Raw genomic sequence first — 22,510 nt, 5'->3', positions numbered from 1 at the left:
AATTTTACTATTTTGATAGCTTAGTATTAAAGTTTCGTTAAGAAATTTTACTATTTTGATAGCTAATTGAAGAAAAAGGATTGAATTGAATAAAGTACAAAACTATATAATATGATTAAATAGCTTAAGAGATTATAATTGAAGGAGTTAAAATGTAAATAGACCCAAATTAGATGGGTTGACAGCATGAGTGTGCAGGAAAAATAAAAATCAAGTGTGAAGAAGGGGCAAAATTGGAAATAAGGCAAAAATTTAATTGTAAAATATGATATATTAGGTAAATCAAGAGTTTTCTTCATTTTTCTTCATCCTCTCCAGAAAAAACACCATTGAAGGGTTCTTTTAAGCTGGTCTCTCATATTTTTATTACATGTAAGCTCAATTCTTGATTATTTCTTGTAATTTTTGTGTTTTTGAGACTTTTACAACTAGGTCCATTTATTTAATTCATTAGTTTTTGATTTCATGGGTAATTTTGAAAGTTTCCATGACTAAGTGCTGAAAGTTTATGATGATTTATCATGGAATTTAGGTTTTAATTTTATTATATGATGATTTTATGAAGAGATTTTTATAGAAATCAATTTTTAGGATCTAATTGTGAAAGTTGTTGAAATTAGGGTTTTGTGATGAAATTTTGAGTGTTATAAGGATTTGAAGTAGTTTATAATGTCTTGATAAATTGTTATTTGAGAAGAATTAGCTCAATTGATGAATAATTTGAGCAAGGACTAAATTGTGAAAACTAAAAAGTTTGGGGTAATAGTATAATTTCAAAAATTAAAGGGCATAAATTATGAAGTATAATAAAATTGAAATAGATGCTAATGAAGGAATGGTTTTATAATTATAGATCAAGAAAACGAAGTGAATCGTGGAAAGGAGAAATTGTAAGAATAGTCCCTAAGTTTCTACGACTTTTGCAAATTAGCCTAGGTAAGTTCATATGGAAAAGTTCTATATTTTATTATGAAAATCTTATGATTGCTAAGGTATCTTATTGTAGATGAATACTATCAAATTGTACTAATTACTAAATAATGTTTAATTAAAAGTACAAATTAGTTAGAACAATGGTTTTGAGTGCTTTCATTTTATGACCGTGATCAATTGACAGAAAAGATGTGATATGTGCGCCCTTATAAGACCATAGTTGGGCTATGGCATCTGTGCAATGTGATACGTGTTCCCGTATAAGACCATAGTTGGGCTATGGCTTCGGTATGATGTGATAATGTGATTCCATATAAGACCATAGCTGAGCTATGGCGTCGGTGTGATGTGATAATGTGATTCCGTATAAAACCATATCTGGGATATGGCATCGGTATTATATGTGATCCGTCTAAGACTATGGGATGGATATGGCTTCAGTGTGTGATATGTGACTGTGTGCAAGTCCATGGTTTTACCATGGCAATGTGATTGTGAAGCACTCAATTCCATTACTGTTCCTTAATTTGTCAATGGAAGTGAATGAGAAATGGGCCCAAAGGAGTTAAATTGTGAATAGCAACATGGAAATTATTCAAATGAGTTTATTAATGAATTTGTAATTTACAGGATGAATTAGTTAACTTAAAAGATATATGTTTGAGTACCATGTTCTGTAAGATTTATATCTTATGCCTATGAGTTTACTAAGCTTTTATAAGCTTAATTGTGTATGTTTTTTTGTTTTGTAGATTGATTTATATACAAACGGAGGATCGGATCTACATCAAGGATCACACTATCCAAATTTAATCTGGTAGTTTTTGTTAAACAAATTTTTGATTTATATGGCATGTATAGGGGTTGATTTGATAATGTAGTTGTAGGAACGATTAATTATGCAAAGTAAGTTGAATGTGATGTTTTGTGTTTGAGAATGAAATATACATGTTTTGGCTTGAAATGATTGATTGGTTGGATTCTATTAGTGTGTAATTGTGTTTAAGTGCAGGAAATGGATGAAAGGGTGAGAAAGGTCGCCTAAAATGGCCTATTTTCATCCACACGGGTAGACACATGGGCGTGTGTCTAGGCCGTGTGTGACACACGGTAAGCCCACCGGCATGTGATATGATCGTATGTCCCTTGCATCCTTAAATGTGAAGTCATGATAGTACACGGGACAAAGACACGACTATTGGTCGTGTGAAGGACAAGGGTTTCAAGCACGGTCGTATGTCAAAATCGTGTGAAAATGGCTTAAAATGGTGAAAAATCAGTGTACCACATGGCTTAACCACATGGGCGTGTGCCTAGGCCATGTGCCGCTCTGATAACATGAGTGTGTGCCTAGGCCGTGTGCCCCTCTGATACTTAAGAAATTGCAAGTCAGAATTCCACACGGGCTTGCCACACGGCCATGTCCTAAGCCACACGAGCGTGTGCCCCTATCTCCAAGGAAAAATTTCTAAAGTTTCCAGTTTAGTCCTGAACTACTTCTAAAGCATGTATTGGGCACCGTAGGCCCATATTAGGGACTTTAGGGTGAAATTTGAAAAGAATTTATTTGGAATGCGAATTTTATGACTCAGTTTTGTATAAATGATAGTGTATAAGTCCGATAATGCCTCGTAACCCTATTTCGGTGACGGTTGCAGGTTAAGGGTGCTACATATCAACCCGGTTCAAATGTGACACTTTGTACCCGATTTGACGATTGACACAGGTAGGGGTGTTACACAACTGTTGTTCTTAAAATTACTCCCTAAAATAAACACATATGAAGAATTGATTATCCATATTTAATATTAAACCTGTAAAAATAATTAAAAATATATATATATTTTTAATAATAATTTGAAAAACAAGATTCTACGGTAAAAATTATAATAAAATAAATTTAACAATCTACTAACCTTACGAATTTTTCTTTCTTTTCTTCTTTGTTTTCTCCTTTTCTCCAAAATTTTTTCTCCTCTTCTCCAAAATTTATTTCCTTTTTCCTTATCAGTTAACTATTAAACAGTTCAAGAAAACACGAAAGTTTGATATTTAAATAGGGGTTCGATGCCACCTGACAGTGCTTCTCCCCCCAAACGGTGTCACCTAACAACGTCCCTCCACCTGGGTGCCACCTGACAGCTCTCCTCCATCCCCTTCCAACCTAATTCAAACATTTATTTTAGCAGGAATGAGTGCTACATATCGATGCCGCCGTATAAGGTGACACTACCAATAAAATATGATTTGTTTTAAACCCTATTCTGGCATGATGATGGGAAAAAATTGGTGGTACCGCCACCTTGTCAGGCACCACTCATAGTTACTATTCAAAATATATTATTTTGATAATTAGTTTGATTGAGATAATATTTAAGTTATTAATTTTATTTTTTGTATTATGAAGTAAAAAAACAAAAAATCACTATCGCAATAAGCATGATGATCACGATAATATCTGTTAAACTTACAATTACAATAAACGTGTGAGGACCGCAACTGCAATTTAAATACTTGAAAATTATAAAACGAAAGGAAGGGATTCGACTGACTATTAAATCAAGTACGTGGCTTGAATTATCATCTCAAGACTTTTACAGATTTTTCATTTTGTCAGGATCCCGCGGGGTTTATCTTTACATAACTTACAGAGGAGACGAATAGCTCTGAATTTCGCTCGTTGGGTCCTATTAGTGACGCATACACTATGGGATTCTCCATAGAATTACAAGAACAAATCATTTTGGCAATTCTTTTCACCATATTTGTGGTTTCACTTTCAATCCATGGTGGAGACAAGAAGAAACAGCAGAGACCAGCACCGCCAGAGGCAGCAGGGGCCATGCCTTTGCTTGGTCACCTTCATCTTCTCGGAACAAATCAGCTGCTACATAGAATATTCGGGGACATGGCCGATAAGTACGGACCTGCGTTCTTGGTCCGACTCGGCAGTCACCGGGCACTTGTGGTGAGTAACTGGCAAGTCGCCAAAGAATGTTTTACAACCAATGATAAGATCTTTTCAACACGTCCAAGATCCTTAGCCTCAAAACTTATGGGGTATGACAATAAAATGTTAGGTCTCGCACCTTATGGACCATATTGGCGCAGTTTAAGGAAGCTAGCAACGCTTGAGCTCCTCTCCAGTCGTCGGATGGAGTTACTTAGGCATGTTCGGGACACGGAAATTGATTGTTTTATAAAGGAATTATACGAGCAAACAGTGAGGAGCGGAGGCATTGCAGTAGTGGAAGTGAAGGAAAAGATCGGCAGCTTGGCAACCAACATCATAGTACGGATGATAGCTGGAAAAAGATACAGTTGTGGAAGTGATGATGAAGAATCAAAGCGATGCCAAAATGCCATTGCTGGTTTCTTTCATTTGGCGGGTTTAGTCTTGGTTTCAGATTGGGTTCCTTTTCTTGGTTGGATTGATGTTGTGATGGGACGCATAGCCAAAATAAAGAGGATATCACAAGAGTGCGACATGATAATTGGAAGCTGGGTTAATGAGCATCGCCGCCAAAGGAAGCTTGGGGAAAACATCAAAGGGGACCAAGATTTCATCCATGTCATGTTGTCTATCTTGGATGATAACAATATTCCTACTGAAGAGGCAGACGCTATCATTAAGGGTACTTGCCTGGTATGCAAAATTGTTAATTCAGCCATAAATAGAATTATCATTATCAACAATTTCATTCAGAGCTAACCTGATTGCAGAGTCTTATCTTGGGTGGCATTGATGCAAATGTGGTCGTGTTAACATGGGCAGTGTCGTTTCTGTTGAACAACCGCCATGTGCTAAAAAGGGCCCAAGATGAACTTGACATCCATGTTGGAAAGCACCGGCAAGTGCAAGAGTCAGATATAAATAACTTGGTATACTTGCAAGCCATTATCAAGGAGACATTGCGGATAAAGCCACCGGCACCTCTATCGGCACCAAGGGAAGCCATGGAGGACTGCACAGTAGCTGGTTTCCATATTCCGGCGGGCACTCGCCTTTTCCCTAACATATGGAAATTGCAGCGTGATCCCAGCATTTGGCAAAAGCCTTTGGAATTCCTGCCAGAGAGGTTCCTCAATGATCATGCTAACGTAGATGTAAGGGGTAAAAACTATGAGTTTTTACCATTTGGTTCTGGCAGAAGGATTTGTCCAGGTATTACATTTGCACTTAAATTCCTGCCCTTAGCATTGGGTCGGCTGCTTCACGGATTCGAATTGGGGACAGTCTCGGACGTAGCAGTCGACATGAGTGAAAGCCCCGGATTGACTGCTCCTAAAGCTACCCCATTGGAGGTTACTCTTACCCCACGCTTACCTGCCATGCTTTATGGGTAATTGGGAATAAATGTGCCATATGCACCATATTGGTTTGCAGTTCAAGTTAGTGAGACATGTAGGGGTACGTTTTCTGTGGGTCCAGCTCCACAAAAAGTTACTACTAATCATATTACCTAGAATAAAGACAGGAACAGATTTCCTCTGCTCTGTTTATCTGCCTCTATATGTGACCAATTAATTTCATTTTCTTTAATTCAAGTAATAGAAATAGTTGATTAAATGAAAACCAAAAGAAAAAAGAATCAATTTCTAGAGGAATTAATTTCAAAAATTGAAACTACAGAAAGGATTGTAGAATATTTTAAAGAGATGACTCCAAATTGAAGCTTTGAAATGCATGGCCATTATTGTTCTTCATACTTGAATTGAGATGAACACAAGATGTCATCTCTTGATATCAAAGAAGTGAACAGGGAAACACTACAAACAGATTGGAATGGGGAGTTGGAGCCCGTGCCCCATTTGCCTCTTGATTTGATCTGTCTAAATATAATTTGCATACAAAGTGTCAACATTTCCTTCGCGAGAAAGCAATGAAAGAGTCGATGTTGTTTTGACACTTCTAACAATGGCTGCCATGTTTTTGCGCCTCTTTAACTATTGGGTTGGGAATTAATTATGGGATGCACCCAGACAAAGCGTCGGGACTTGATGGTATGAATCCCGTTCTTTTTTCTTCTTTTTTTTTTCCAGAATTGTTGGAGCATTGTTGGTCAGGATGTTTTTATAGTTGTTGTGATTTGCTTCAACATGGTGAGTTTTCACCTTCAAATGATACCTTAAAAAGATAAGTCAGATTGCATGAAATATCTTCGGCCTATTGCTTTGTGCAATGTTCTCTACATGTTGTTGTCGAAAGTACTTGTTAACTAGCTTTAAGACAACTTTGCCCGGATATAATTTCTCCGATGCAATCGACTTGTGTTGGGTTGGGTCGGTCACCTTTGAATTGATGCGTCAAATGAGGATTAAAGGCAGAGGTAGGGTGGGTGAAGTAGTCTTGAAAGTCAATATTAGTAAGGCTTATGAGGTTTTCTTGAGTTTATTTTGCAAAAGATAAGTTTTACCAGATAATGATTATATTGTTCTTTCTAATGGTCGTGAGATGGAGCCCATTGTGCGCAGTGAGATTCACTGTCTCCTTATTTATTTATTTTGTGCACACAAAATTTATTTATTTCGCGGGGACCTTTATGATATTCAATTTCAACAAGAATAGAACCGACATATATTCTTATAAAAATAAATAAATTTTAAATCATGTATTTAAACGAGTTAATACATCCATTTACTCAAAGGTTGCATTAGTATTTATCTTCTACTCACTCAAAAAAATTCAATTTCAAAATAATAATATATTTAAAGTAATTTGTTTGCATAAATTTAACTTTAGCAATTAATAAAATATAATATAACTAATAATCATATTTTTAATACAATGCTAAATATAAAAGATTTGATCACTTCCAACTTAATATAAGATTTATACATGATTTATTTGTAATTTTTAATTATGTATTTAAAAGAGTTGTTTTGTAGGTTCATTTAGAACCTCATTTAAATTCCATGTTCAATTTTTTCCTCTTCCCTTTTTAAATAATGTACTTGAAATGATTATTCCAAACATCAATCACAAATAGATTTTTAATAAATATGATTAACCTTAAATTATTATCATAAATATAATTTTGTAATTAAAATTATAATTATATTAATAATATTGTTAAGATATAAAAGTTAAACAAATAATTTTTGGGTATACATATAGAAATCACATATTTAGACTATAAATTTGTGTTTAAAAATAATATATAATAAATAATGAAATGTATAATTTGATACTAATTAATAATAATAGCAAATGAAATATGTATAATCGTATAAAAAAATACATTGTAAGTATAACAAAATTTAAACAAAGTAGTACATCAAATTATTAATACTAAATGAATAGAATTATTTATCATGAAATTATCATCAATTCTAAAGTATAGAGTTAATTTGTAGCAACATCTCAATCAACAACATATACAATTGATAGAAATAATAAAATGTGCATAATAAAATTAAAATGTTTAAAAAAATCAAAATAAAACTTTGGTTGAATGGTAAAATTAAGATTTTACGAATGCAATTACGGTGGGTTCAAACCCCTTCGGATTTAAGAAAACTTTATTTTAAATTAATTATTATTTAATAAAATAAGTTATAGAAACAATTATAAATCCCCGAAGTTAAGGCTAGCATAAATAAATTGTACACTACGTATGAGAAAAAAAAATCTGCCATCATTCACAGCCACATGAGAAAGGAGTTTGAGAACTGACCTTCTATATCTCTTCATTTTCATTCACAGTCGTTCCAATTTGTTAAACACAGTTGGTTTAGGACAAACAAGCATGCAATCAACAAGAGTTGCAACTTTCTACGGACTGGTCAATGTTCCCCATCCCCTCGATCAAAGATAAGTAAGTGCTGTCATCAGGGGTAATTCCTTTACTAATCATCTCCTTTAGGACTTCTTCAGCAATATCTCCTTCCTGGTTATGGCAAAAACCTTGTATGAGGGCATTATAAGTGAGGAGGGTTGGATTGAAACCTGTACTCAACATCTCATCACGAACTCTTAATGCGTCCTTCATATCACCTCTTCTGCTATACCCACTAATTAGAGTGTTGTAACTAACGTGATCAGGTTTGATTCCCCTTCGTTTCATTTCATCGAGAAGCTCACGAGCTTCTTCAACTCTCCCCTCTCTACAATGACCCTGCATCAAAGTATTATATGTCACATCATCGGGAGGAACTTTCAATTTATCCATTTCCTTCAACAACGAAAACGCACGCTCCATATTGCAATTGGCACAGTGACCATCGATCAATGCATTGAACATTATAACATCTACCGCAACTCCCTTCTTCATTATCTTCTCAAACAGGTTATCTGCTTCTGTCATTCTATTCCGCTTGCTTAAAGCATAGATAAGCGATGTATAAGTTATCTGTGTAGGTTGAATCCCCTTAGTTAACATCTCATCGTGAAAACTGAATGCTTTCTTCACGTTCCCACACCTGGAGTATCCATTAATTAAGATGCTATAGGTAATCTGATCAGGAGCCAACCCCTTATCTTCCATTTCTTTAACCAAATCATCGGCCTCATCCATTTTACATTCCATAAACAAAGCATGAACTAACATGTTGTAGGTTGAGACAGTTGGTGATATACCCTGCTCTACCATTTCGTCCCGATAATGAAATGCCTTCCCCAAATCCCCTTCATTGCAATAACCATCAATTAAGATATTATAAGTCACAGCACTCGGAACCAACCCCATTTCTTTCATCTTCTCAAACATCTCAGAAGCTTCCTCAAGTCTTTTATCCTTACACATCCCACTAATAAGTGAACTATACGAATAAGAATCCGGCTGAATACCTTTACTTCTCATTGCATTCAGAACCAAACGAGCTCCTTCAACCCTTCCTCTTGAACAATAAGCATGAATTATTGTATTATAAGTAACAACATTAGGATTAACCCCTAAATTTTCCATGAACCCAATAAAGTCTTTTGCTTTCTTTAGCTTCCCTTCCTTGCACAACACGTTTATCATTATGTTAAACGTGTACATGCTCGATTTAATCCTCATTTTAAACATCTCAGCATACAATACCCAAGCACTTTCAGTTCTGTTCAACTTCAAAAACGTACTTAACAGGGCATTACAAGTCTCGATCTTTGGAATGAAACCCTTGTCTTTCATTATATAAAAACACTCTAATCCTTCATCCACCCTCTTCATTTCGCAACAAGCTTTTATTAACAAATCAAAAAGAATGGTTGTTGAAATGCCTAACCTTTCACGAGCAAGAGCCAGCTCATCGAAAATGACTGCCACACCGGTAATATCACTAGAAACGGTTCGCTTTAATAGATTTAGAGTGGGCTTGGGAGATGGGAGACGTGAGGCAACGGCAATGGCAAGGCAACGGGTTTTGATATCGAGTCGATGGAACTCAACGTGAGAAGTGAATTGAAGGGCTAATTCAGGAGTTTTGTGTAGACTAAAGAGGACCGTTGATATGAGAGATGAGTCGAGGTTGGGTGAGAGGTGTTTGATGAAATGCCACTGAGAAGAGCGGGCAGATTCAACGAGGCTATCAGGAGATATTTCGGATGAGGGGGATTGAAATTGGTCCGAGGTTGACGAGGAAAGTGCAGAGAAGAGAGAGCGCTGGTGGGGGATAAGAATGAAGGGTTTGGGGTTTTGGTGTTTGAGGATTTTGTAAGGTTTCATGTTATGGAAAAAGCAAACAGGTTCTGATGGGACTGTTAAAGGGTTTGGAGGAGGAGAGGGGTTTCGCAGTTTAGAAGCTGATGGCCGGGGGAAAGAAGGGTTTATTCACTATTTAGTCCTTTTCGAGGAAGATGAGAAACGAGCGAGCTTGTTTGCTTCCTCCTTTTACGTGTTTAGAAGCTTGGGACTTCGGCGTCGCACCTTGTTTAAACATAACCTTATGCTTCTTGTTTTCCTTTTACGGTTAAATAATTTTTAGGTTTAATATATCAAAAAGTCCCTCTTAAATAATTTAATAATCAATTGAGCTCTCAATTAAAAATATCCCTTAATTGAACCTTAATCAAATATAAGAGATCAATTAAACACTTTAAAAAATGTCCGGTGTGATACTTAAATTATCAATATGTATTACCATAATAGTTGTAGTTAAAACTGTTAATAAACGCTAATTAATGAATGAAAATTTGACACATAAGAAACTAAACAAAACAAAATTAATTAATTAATTAATTAATTAAACGTAAACCACGATTAATAACAAAAGGTAAAGTCATGATAAAATTTTCAGTTGAATAAATTAATTAAAGTAAATATTCTTTTGAAAAATAAAATAAAATTTTAGAATATTAGAAGATGATCTACAAGTCTAAAGAATTTTCTCAGTTTTCAATTCTAAAATAATCAACTAATTTTTCAACAAAAAAAAGAAAACATATTTCAGTCTTTACGAGATAATCAAAGAAAATACAATTCCTAACCCTAAATCAAATACCTCTTCAAAATTTTCACAACCATAAAATGTTTTGACTTTTTGAGCTTAAATGGGAAATTGATTAACTTGTTTTTCCGACAACATTAAGATTCTCTACTTTTGCTTAAGAAATTTTTTGGTTCTTCTTAGCTGAGGTTGGTTAACTTGTGTTTTTTTACTACCATAAAATTCTTTAAATTTTACTTGTGAATATTTTTTAAACTAAAATTTTTACAAGAAAATAGGGAAAATCAAAATGGTAAAACCCAAACCTATTCCTACTTAATTTCATTTCATTTAGTTTTTCACATATATTATTTAAGTGAGATTGTCAAAATAATGATTTTGAGAAGAAAAAAAAATTCACATGCCCACCTTTCACTCACTAATGCTTTTTATTTGATGTTAACTCCCAAGTTCCAAAATGATTAATAACTCAAATACCACATTGAATATTTTAGATATCAAATGTGACATTATCCAAATTTAATTGTAACGGTGGTACTTTTCTTTTTCTTCTCTCCTTTTTCCTCATTCTTTCCCTTCCCTTCTTTTTCCTCTCTTATAGATTACAGATATAGATTAGAAACCTAATTATATATATATGAAGTTCTTAAATGGTATTACATGTTATAAATTTATAATATGATTTGGATCATAGAAGAAGTCTACTTGAAGGTCCCATTTGGATCCCAATCAGAATGTGTCTATTTGAATCCCAATCAGCGATCACAGGTTTTGTTTTCTGACTGGAAACAAACCTTTGAGATCCAAATGGACTATTCAATAACTGGGCACATTTCTTAAGGAAAATGTTTTGTTGAACAACCAGCAACAAGCAGACAGCATAATAAAACACATTCAAACATCAAACCCATAGCCATCCCTTGCAACTCAATCTCGTAGCATTACATATGTCTATATTGCTACAAAAAGGGTATGATGCTTCGACTCTTAAGTTTAACACCCACGTCTGGAACATTCTTCGAACATGGAGAAGAAATTATGACCATCCAAGTATACATGAAATACAAATATATTCACACCCAAGTTCAAGTAACTATATGCTGCAACAAGTAAAGCAAACAACTGCCGACACATTTAGATATCGAATATTCGTGTTAAACACATATCTAGGCATGGAAACATATGTATTAGTACAAATCTTTATGAATATTAGTCATACTCATGTGGAAAAGCATATATTCATATCTGAGCTCTTAGTGACAGAAACATAAAGCATCTCATCTGTTACTGAAGAAACCAAATTCATGTATTTATTCATAGGGATTTCAATGTTAAATTAAATACACCCACAGATATACCAAAATTTCCTCACCAATGCTAGCAGCACAGCGCACATAAGGAACTAATCTCCAACAAAACATTCTTGCAATCTGCTATAAAACCAGTTTTACTCAAGTGTAATATTTGCCATTTGCCATCTGCAATGACAGAAAACAGCAATAACAAATGTCAAATTTTGGACTGATTTTGCTTCAGCGAACTTAAATATGTAAATAAGCTACCATGAAGCAAACAGAAATCGAACCAATAAAAAAACACAAAAGAATTACTGTTCAACATCGCATCAAAATATAGTAAATTTCTGATTTGAAAAGAAATTAAAAACAAAGGAAATTACTATATTCTGATCAATTAAAAGTTCAAGATAAAGAAAATCTAGGTTAACGAATCAATAAAACCCTAAATTATAAGATAAATATAGTTCCCAACAAATAATTCAAAATCGACAACATCGTAGTTTAAGAAAAAAAGTAATAATTACCTGAAAGTTCTCAAGCAACGGCGACGGCTTGTCGTTTTGGAGGCTCAAGATTGTTATTTGAATTTTTGTCGGCGAAATCCTCGGCGTTGTAGATGACGGTGATGTAGAGAGAACAGCTGGGGCAACGAGCGATTTCCTCGCCGATCTTGAGCTCTTCTTTTGTTATCTGAAAAAGATCGCCGCAAGGGCATGGATATGTGTATGCCTGCAACTCCTCGCTCCACTGCATGTCCTCTATCTCCACGTCGTCGTACGACATCGTTAGGTTGACCAAAGCTGCAATTTTTTTGGGTGCGAGTTTTAGAAGACGAAAAGCCTATTGAATTTTGTCCATTTGGGATTTAGGGTTTGTTTATCCTATATTTATATGTAATATATTTTCACCTCTATTTGGAGTAAGCAGGGGTAGTTTAGGGATGGTCAAATTTTATATCTATAATATATATTTTCAGTGTTGAAGTACGTCTCTATAATAATTGTATCAAATTAATTACCCTATTGTTAAATAAATGTATTTATTTTTATTATTAAAAGAAACTAAAGTATAATAGAGTTTATATTTATTATTTAAAATATAATAAAAATTATTACTTTTCATTAATAATTCAACTTTAAACTAAAGTTTTCATTTCTAAAATCATACAAAACTTAAATATCAATCCTATTAAGCAACGCATAAAAGCTTTTTAGAGATTGAATGGAAATTTTGTTTAAATTTTACGTTATTTGATTTTTTAGGGTTAGTATTTAGTATATCGAAAGTGTATTTTTTTATTATACAAACGCCTTAAACTTTTGTCATGTGACTCTTTTTAAATATTTATTTTTAATATTTTATTATATCATTATAAAACATTTGTCAACTCTTTGGCCCTACTTGTGAAATTTAAAAATTCACTTGGTAATGTACTAAATATTTTCTCTTCTTTTTAATAGTACAAACAATAAATTGATTCGTTTAATAATAAATATATTAACTTGATTTGATCTCTATAATAGAGGAACATCAAGTACATCAAAATTTTAGATAAGTTTCAATTCCTAACGAGTTCTTTTGTCACTTGGACAACTTTAAATATGTCATGTATTCACTTTTTGAGTAAACTATAAAAAAAATTATGTATGGTTAAATTACATTTTGGTCACTAACATTATCAATTTGTAACATTTTAGTTACTATGTTGTTACTTGACGTTAGTTGTGTTACGAAAATCTGCTATGACATGTTAAATGCTAACATCGAAGCTATGTCAGCGCCACATAATTTAAAACTTGATTTTTAAAATAACCTCTCTTTTTTTCTTTTTCCTTCTTTATTTTTTTCCTATTGTTTTCCTTTCTTCTCACTCCTCTCTCGTCTTTCCCTCTTTCTTTTCTCATTCTTTTCTTTTTCTCTTCTTTCTTTAACCAAACCTCCAAAGCCATAGATCGTCACTAGACCTCCAATTTTTAATTTGTTTTAACCAGTGGAAGGAACATGGCATATACAACAAATCCATCAACAAAGTTTCATAACTTATGATGAAAGGACAAATATCTTTATAGCTGCAAAAGAAAAAAAAAACATAGACCAACGTAGGTTTCTTCTATGGTTAGTTTCTTTTTTTCTCACCTAAATCACTAAATGGTTGGCTTTTAATTCTCTCTTGCTTTAGCCCTAAACTGATATATATATATATATGCAATTTATATGACTTGAGTTGAGAGAGCAGAAATCTACCGATAAATAGCAAAGATAATGAACACAAAGATTCAAGACAAAAAACCAAAATTTGGTGAGATGCAATTTTTATATACCAACATTAGCCGCCAACAACAAAGCTTTACTCTACAATCAAAGATAAAAAAGAAAGAAAAGGAAGAGAGGAAGCACAACTCCTTTCGGATTTGACCAATTTAAGGGGTTTAAGTTCTTTGTTCATCAATCCTAATGGTCAAAGGTTGACTGTTGGTAAGAAGAAACACATATCAGAAACTGGAGATGGTCTGTGATATAAGAGAGCTAGGAATCGAGAAATGAACATGAGAAAGGAGGAAGAAAATCGAAAGAGAATAGAGGAAAACAAAATTCAATTCCTTAATTTCATAACCATTCCTTTTACGGACATTTTTCACCCAAATAGGAAAATGTTGCAACTAGGGGTAAGCATTTGATTGAGTTGAGTAAAAAAATTTCGAGTTAGTCGAGTTGATGAATTCTATTTTAACAACAAAACTCAATTTGAAATTTTTTGCAAATGAAATTGAATCAAGTAAAAAATTTCGAGTCAAATCGAGTCGAGTTAACGAATCTTATTATTTATATTTAATGTTGCGTTTACATAAACTGAATATTTAACTAGTAGACGAAGTACAAGATTATTTAACTACATAAACAATATAATTTTTTTGCTTTTTAACTTAATGGTTTTGACTTTTAACTTTAGAAAAGGTAAACATTTATCAAAACGACGTAGTTTTACCTTTTCTTATTCAAATTTCTGGATAACGTGAATTGTATAATTCGTATTCGATTTAAACAAAAAAAATTGATTTTTTATTCGATTTAAACCGAATAACTCGATTAACTCGAATAAATCAAACTATTTAATTCAAAATTTTAATTTTTTATCAATTTTTTCTAATCATATCGGATTTTGCTCACACCTAATTGTAACAATTAAAAGGTTGGTTACTAAGGCCGTTACTCGATAGTTGTGGCCTTCTTCCAATCTGCACCGTTTCAATTAAGCAGATTAACACACAAGACGCTCATTTCCACCATCCCTCAAAAATAAACTAAGCGCGTTGTTTCACTAATGGTTCATTGAACCAAAACGGTGCACAACACCAACAATCCACAAACATAAAACAATAACAGAAAATAAAAGAAGTTGAACAAAAACATTCCCTCTCATAACAAGTATTACCTTCCCTAAAGAGATCCTTGTCCTTAAGAAAAGTATTTGCCCACTCGACCAAAACTTTTGTGACAGCATGATTCCCTTTTCTCACCATTCTCCCATCCAACACTTAAAGTGGCTCCTTCATCACGGCCCTATCATTTCAAATCAGTGGCAAGCTAACTTGACTTGGGGCCCTTCTTACACGTCTCCTGAGTTGAGAAACATGGAAAGTAGAATGAATCCTTGATCCCAATGATAATTATAACCGATAAGCCACTTTTCCTATTTTTCCTTCCATTGTATAAAGACCAAAGTACTTGGGGAGAAAGCTTTTGGTTCAAGACCCTTTTCATTGTATGTTGCTTAGAAGGTTGTAGCTTCAAATACACATAATCTCCAACTTTGAATTCCCTATCATTCCTCCTACAGTCAGTTGTCTGTTTCATCTTGTCTTAGGCCTTTCTCAAATGAAATGTAATGCCTTGACTAATTTAACTTTGTTTCTGTGAATTTTGTCATAAATGAGTATTTGCTTCAATGGTTTTGTCATAAATGAGTATTTGCTTCAATGGTTAAGTGTTCTAGGTGTATATATGAGGTCTTAGGTTTAAGTCCCACTTTTGGGAAAATAAGCTATTTTTTTTATCCTAGCTTATTCCTTAGAGATTGGGCTTATATTTGATCTTTAATAAACTCATATCAGAATGAGCTTACTGGTTTGAGTGGTAAGGTGTTAACTTGTCTTAAGGTTTCATGTTCAAATCCTTGTGTGAGCATGGATGATAATTTTTGCTTCGGTTGTCTGATTAATTTTAATTTTTTTTATTTTTTTTAATTTCCCAAAACTTCTCATTCTGACTTTTTTTTCTCTCTTTTCTATTCACCATCAAAATCTTTTTTTCCTTCTTTTCTAATTTTGTCACAAACCTTTCGCACAAATCATGGTGTTTCGATTTACGATGTTTATTTTCGGTTTGGTAAATGGTGTGTGACTTATTGTTTCGTGTTTAACTTTCAGTTTCTGTAAATCATTTATGGAATTTTCTTTTGAAATGGCATAGCAGTGCGTAGTTAAGGAATTTGATTTTTGCGAATCTATTGTGTAGGAGAAGGCGGTGAACCTGTGAATTTTGCTTCAACAGCCTAAATCGTGATAGTAAATGTTTTTATCGGTGGTAGGTTTGTGTGTGCTATTCGGTTTTACATTGATGAATTCCCAAATTGATTGTTAATTAGTCGTTGGAATGCTATTTTTAGGTTCTGGTAGTCTTGATATTGTTTTCACATTAAAAACGAACCAAGTATGTAACGAAAACATGAGAAAACAAGGTTCGTCGAAAGTTGAAAAAGTGGTCTATCGACACCATGTGTGGTAGGTCGTGTGCGACATACGGCCATGTGACGGGAGTGTAACACCCCCTATCCGTATTCTGAGCCTAGAATAGGGTATGAGGCATTACCAAACTTAATATGATAAATCATGTAAAAAAATCAGCCATAAATTTTTTTTCTAAATTAAAAACTTTCATACATATGTTTAACGTCCCTTATATGGGCTTACGGGGCCCAAAACATACATTCAGGGTGGTTCGGGACCAAACCGTAAGCATATGAAACTTTTGCAACATTTAGAAAATTTTCACACTTTGGAGAGTCACACACTCGTGTTTTCAACCTGTGTAACTCTCTGTTTATAACTTCATCACCCTTGTCAGTCGTACACTTTATATAAATAACAAGAAACGTGTATGGGCTTAATTCTCATTCAATTTCTCATATATATACATAATTTCACGTTATGTAATCATACAACATATATCAGCCATATCTCGTAATCTAAATATATTTTCATAACAACTTATCTTGATTTGGACTATTTCCTATTTAAGCTTAAATAACCAAAGTATTTGAAATATCATCTTTATGCAAATAGTACACATGAGGTATATAATTCTATAATTATGAATAAACACATTTATCAAACATTTTCCATATTCATATATCAATGTCTCATGTCTCCATATATCAATAACCGTCATTTTCATGAATTCCGAGTTCAATTTCATAATTATTTGTCTCGTGTTCAATTTATTCCATATCGAAATTTTATTCATTAAAACATTTGAATTATCAATACATATGGACAGTACATTCAAGATGAAAAATTATATAATCACAAATGAATTCATTTATCAACCAAGTTCTATACTCGTATCTTATCAACTCGTACTTCCTTGTATCACATAATTCCATGTAACACTTACCAAACTTTGTCAATTTAGTGAACGTCTTACGAAATTGAGTACTTCGTTTTCTCGATGCCATAGTTCAACTGTGGTCTTACACATCTTCACATAATGATGCCATAGCCCAGCTATGGTCTTACACATATTCATATATCGATGCCATAGCCCACTATGGTCTTACGAATCACATATCTCATCGATGCTATATCCCGGATATGGTCTTATACGATAGTATATATCACACCGATGCCATATCCCGATATGGTCTTATCTGAAATCACTTGTCACTTGTCACTTGTAGCGAAGCTACCACTATTCATCGATAAGGTAGCCGAGCTACCATTTTCATCGATCGGTAGCCGAGCTACCACTTTTCATTGATCGGTGGCGGAACTACCACTTTTCATCGATCGGTAGTGAAGCTACCACTTTTCACTTGTCATTTGTCATTGATCGATAAGTGTAGCGAAGCTATCACTTATCACTTTCACTTTTCTTGATCGATAAGTGTAGCGAAGCTATCACTTATCACTTGTTGCCATGGTCCAACCATGGTCTTTTCCTTCAATTCATCTTGTCTTTGAATGAAATGCTCAATTTGATCATTTATTCAATTTTCATGCTTTTACATTATTCACGATTTTATCATCAACACATATGAAATAACACATCATGAAATTCATAAAATTAACAAATAATCACTAAAATTTAGCCATATAAACTCACAAGTTCAATTTTTGTATTATAACAATAATCATAATTTCATAATAAATATACCAAGTAAAACATTATATCATTTCTATTCCAACACTTATCGATTATAATCGGGCATGAGATCAATTTATACACGAGTAATTCATATATTTTTGTATATTTTCCTCCTCCTCCTCTCCATCCACGTCCTTAGTATAAACAACACACTTGTAGGTAACATTATCCATAATTTTCACTATCTACTTATGTGAATATTCAAGTTGTTCATCTGTGTCATAGTCACTAAATTATTTTTACCTTGAGCCACAGAACTCCAAATTAATATCCATAAATTTTCCCAAAAACTAGACTCATATGTCTTCTTACCATAAAAATTTCATAAGTTTTGGTTGGGCCAATTAATACAGTTTATTCATTGAAGTCTCCCCTATTCTGCTGTCTGACAGTTTCGACCCTTCTTCACTAAAAATTAATTATCTTCTCGTACAAGATTCGAATGATGCCCTCGTTTGTTTCTATTGAAAATATACTCATTCAGGATTCTAAACATATAAATTTAAGCCTCTAATTATTTTTATCCAATTTTTTATGATTTTCCAAATTCAGAACAGGGGAACCCTGAAATCATTCTGACCTTGTCTCACAAAAGTTATTGTATCTCATGATTTACAATTCCATTGCTTACATAATTTCTTTTATAAGAAACTAGACTCAATAATATTTAATTTAATATTTTATTCATTCTCTAATTCGATTTCTACAATTTTTTGTGATTTTTCAAAGTTAAACTACTGCTTCTGCCCAAAACAGTTTTAGTGTAAAATGTTGATTTCCATTTTACCCCAAATTTCACAATTAATACAATTCAGTCCCTACTCAATTAACCCCTAAATTAAGATAATTTTATACTTTTTCTAGACATTATAAGTTATTTAATAACTATTGAGATTCAGAATTTCCACATAAAACTCTAACTTCAAAATCTTTTACAATTAGGTCCCAAACATTCACTTTCTATTCAATTCTTTCAATAAAATCAGAATATAAACAATTTAAAGCTCTAATTCCATGCCAAATCATCATATACTTCCAGCACTCATCCATAAAAACTTCAAAAATTAGACATGGAATCACAAACTAATGAAATAGTAAGTTGGACCCAATTGTAAAAGTCCAAAAACATAAAAATGTCAAGGAGAAAGCAAGAATTAAACTTACATGAAGCTAGAGTATGAAAACCAGCTTGAACCCTCCTCCATGGCTTTTTTTCAGCTGATGAATATGAAGAGAAATGAAGAGAATTCTAGATATTCCAATTTAGTCCCATTTTTATTTAGCCAATTTTGTCAATTTTCTAATTTTGCCCTTATTTCACCCATTTCCTGATTTTTCTCAGCTATTGCCGCCCAAAATATCTCCTTTGGGCTTATTTGCACTTTAGGTCCTTCCTCATTTGACAATTGAGCTATTTAATCCTTTTAACAACTTTTACACGCTTTTCAATTTAGTCCTTTTTATTTAATTAACCACCCAAACGTCAAAATTTTCTGACTAAATTTTATTATTACCTCACCAACACTCCATAAATATTTCTAAAAATATTTATGGCTCGATTTATGAAGTCGAGGTCTCGATACCTCATTCTCGACCCAATTTACCTAATTATTTCTTTTAAATCACCAAATTCACTAATTCAAAAATGTTTTTATATTCACATTTGACTCATAGGTATTAATTTATTAAATTTTCAACTCATCCGTTGGATTTAGTGATCTCAAATCTCTATACCTGATACCACTGAAAATTAGGTTGTTACAGGGAGTATGTGTGGCCGTGTGGGTCATAAGGCCTAGGCCAGTTTGGGTGTGTAGGCCACAAGGGTAGGGTCAACTTGGGTGTGTGGGCCTACACGTGAAAGCAACACGGGCATGTAGGCCTAAAATTTAGTATTTTTCCCTAGGGTCACACACGCCATTTTGATCAATTGTGGGCCTTCCGTAGGGTCGGTAAGGACAAAACAAACCCTAATGCATGAGATCTACTAATTTGATAGACTGATTTGAGTATTAAGAAAACTGATATGTATGATATGACTATTTGTATATATATGTATGATATCTATATATGAGCATGCAGGACATGTTAATTCTGTAATATCTGTTTATCTGTTATCTGTATTTGTATATAGGATGAGATTTGTATATGTGGAAGAAGTGCTCTGTGAGGCGACATTTCGCCAATATACTAGTAGCTTGGCTACAGGCTATTCTGATAAGTGTCGTATAAACACTATATGGTGTGTAGGGATGGGTGAGTGTTTTATACACTACGTGGTGTGTTAGGATGGTCGGAGATGGTGTGTAGAGGATGGGGGTAGAACTTTGCACATCTGTATGTTTCTAATAATTCTATTCTGTTAAGGACTTATGTCCATGTCTGATTTGTTATGTGATAATCTGAGTTAATATGCATGTAAGTTTAGTAATGTTACATTGAGTTTTTTTCAAAACTTACTTCTGTTTGTCTGTTCTATGTAGGTAATCCTTAGGCATAGGCGGGTTGGTGCGACGGAGGCTCAATAGTGAGTATTAGTTTGCAAACTATTTTAATTAACGGTTTTATTTAAATTTCTAATTTTATTGGGAGTTTTGTAATGTTGGGACTCTTTTGACTTTTGGTTTTCTTTTGGGTTTTGTTATTGGTTTTGGTTTTGATTAAGTTTTCTGCGATGCACAATAAACAACTTTACGGAAATCACGGTTTCACGTAAATAAACATTTTGAAAATACAAAGTTGATTTCCAAAATATAACGACTTCTAAAATTTCCACTGCAAAGTATGTTTTTCTAAAAGAGCAACTATCGACGATTTCATTAATCAAGAAAAATGTGAACTCTCTTTTAGTAATAAACTATACAAGGTTTTAATATGATAAACTAAATTCGAAACCCTTCTTCGTAACATTCCCAGATTCAGCCATAACATCTAGGCCGGGTTTGGGGTGTTACATGAAATTTGAGTAACTACTTGACTACCTCTCTAATGAAGGCTTCTATCTATTGTATCCACAATGAAGGGTCTAACTAGATAAGGTAGGTGATAAATGGGTTCTTAGCCATATAATGCCTCATATGAGGTTGAGTGGATGACTAAATGATAGGTGATATTATACCACCACTCTACTAAAGGTAACCATAATAGCTAATCATTTAACCTCTCACGAGTTATGCACCTAAAGTACCCTTCCAGGCACCTATTGAGGACCTCTGTCTGTCCATCCATTTCAAGATGATAGGCAGTAGACATATGAAGGCTTGTACTAAATTTTTTAAACAGTTACTCCCTATTTTCTCGAGCATTGCAACCACTCAAATACATAACCCCTTCATTATGGAATACATAAGAGTATTACCTGTAATTTACATATGGCCTTTCACAGGCCACTTTGAAACCTATTTCAAACCTCACTTGATTAAATTGGTCTAGAACTTATCTATAAGCCCACAAAGGGCAGAATAGGTTTTTTAATACCAATAAGACCCTACATGAGTTTACCAAAACAACCAAAGGCTACTTAAACCCAACAAGAGCCCAAATAAGGTTCATTCCAATGTGAACACATTACAACTAGTTAAAAAGTAGTCTTCGGAAGCTAAAGAGCAAAAAAAAAAAATGCACCGTCTTGAAAATAAAAGATAAGCAAATGATTGTTAGATTTGAACACCTGCCCAACTGGACCAGGATAGATTTCTAAATACTATAAAACTGTTATGTATGACTTATTAAATGTAAACCTTCTTCTCCAACTAATTTTATATTTTTCTTGAATTTTTCTGACAGTGCTCCTAAATCCAAACTCCAACACCCTTCTTACTTTTCTTCTGTTTTATAGCTTAATTGGCCTTTCAACCCATCACAAATTTGGCATCAAAAAATTTATTTTAATTTAAAATTAAATTTATTATTTGGGTATAAAATAAAGTATGTAATAGAAGTTCCGTCCATTGAACAGTAAAATAAATCCAAAACATTTAACACAAAAATTTTCCCCTCAATATTGAAATTTAAATTTGACAAGAACATCTCAGCTGGGATTTACAAACTTAAACAAGTAAAACTTATTATCAAAATCTACACAAATTTCACACCAATATGAAACATTCCAAAAAGATAAAGCAAAAAGTCATTCACAAATTAAATCAATAACTTTGTCAACCTTTTGAATATGTCGAAACTGTACTTTTCAACAGGGAGGCGCCTTCCACACTTCCCTTAAAAAGACATTTCTTGGAGGCTAAGTCTACTTATTACAGACATAATTGTTACAAAACAATGCATGAATGACAATGAGCAATGTTAATTATTAGACATAAAAAAACAACACTAAAAGAATTTGCTCTCAAAAACGAATTTAATCGAACCCTTATGGAAACTGAATAGCAAAGGCTCAAATGACAAAAAAAGAAAAAAGAAAAATATATTACTTTTATAAAAGGCAAATAATTGTATCCTCTTAAGTTCTGGAAAATTCGAAATAG

The 22,510-nt window shown here is 33.3% G+C and overlaps 2 protein-coding genes and 1 long non-coding RNA gene across 3 annotated transcripts; 1 reads left to right on the top strand and 2 right to left on the bottom strand.

Annotated features, from left to right (window-relative positions):
- Positions 1-3,444: 3,444 nt before the first annotated feature.
- On the top strand, positions 3,445-5,554 carry LOC108478482 (xanthotoxin 5-hydroxylase CYP82C4-like). Its single transcript, XM_017780942.2, has 2 exons — positions 3,445-4,579; positions 4,657-5,554. The coding sequence occupies exons 1-2, from the start codon at positions 3,641-3,643 to the stop codon at positions 5,278-5,280; spliced, it is 1,563 nt and encodes a 520-aa protein (XP_017636431.1). The 5' UTR covers positions 3,445-3,640; the 3' UTR covers positions 5,281-5,554.
- A 1,889-nt stretch (positions 5,555-7,443) lies between these two features.
- Positions 7,444-9,816, bottom strand: LOC108477203 (pentatricopeptide repeat-containing protein At2g15630, mitochondrial). Its single transcript, XM_017779676.2, has one exon. It carries the CDS (start codon positions 9,582-9,584, stop codon positions 7,689-7,691), a length of 1,896 nt encoding a protein of 631 aa, XP_017635165.1. The 5' UTR covers positions 9,585-9,816; the 3' UTR covers positions 7,444-7,688.
- A 1,773-nt stretch (positions 9,817-11,589) lies between these two features.
- LOC108478245 (uncharacterized) lies at positions 11,590-12,565 on the bottom strand. Its single transcript, XR_008275586.1, has 2 exons — positions 12,128-12,565; positions 11,590-11,783 (listed from the first exon to the last, which is right to left on the bottom strand). It is a non-coding gene; the product is annotated as an uncharacterized LOC108478245 (long non-coding RNA).
- Positions 12,566-22,510: the final 9,945 nt, after the last annotated feature.

The sequence above is a fragment of the Gossypium arboreum genome, chromosome 12, assembly GCF_025698485.1.
Source record: "Gossypium arboreum isolate Shixiya-1 chromosome 12, ASM2569848v2, whole genome shotgun sequence".
NCBI lineage: Eukaryota > Viridiplantae > Streptophyta > Magnoliopsida > Malvales > Malvaceae > Gossypium > Gossypium arboreum.
This window is presented reverse-complemented; position numbering and strand designations above follow the sequence as displayed.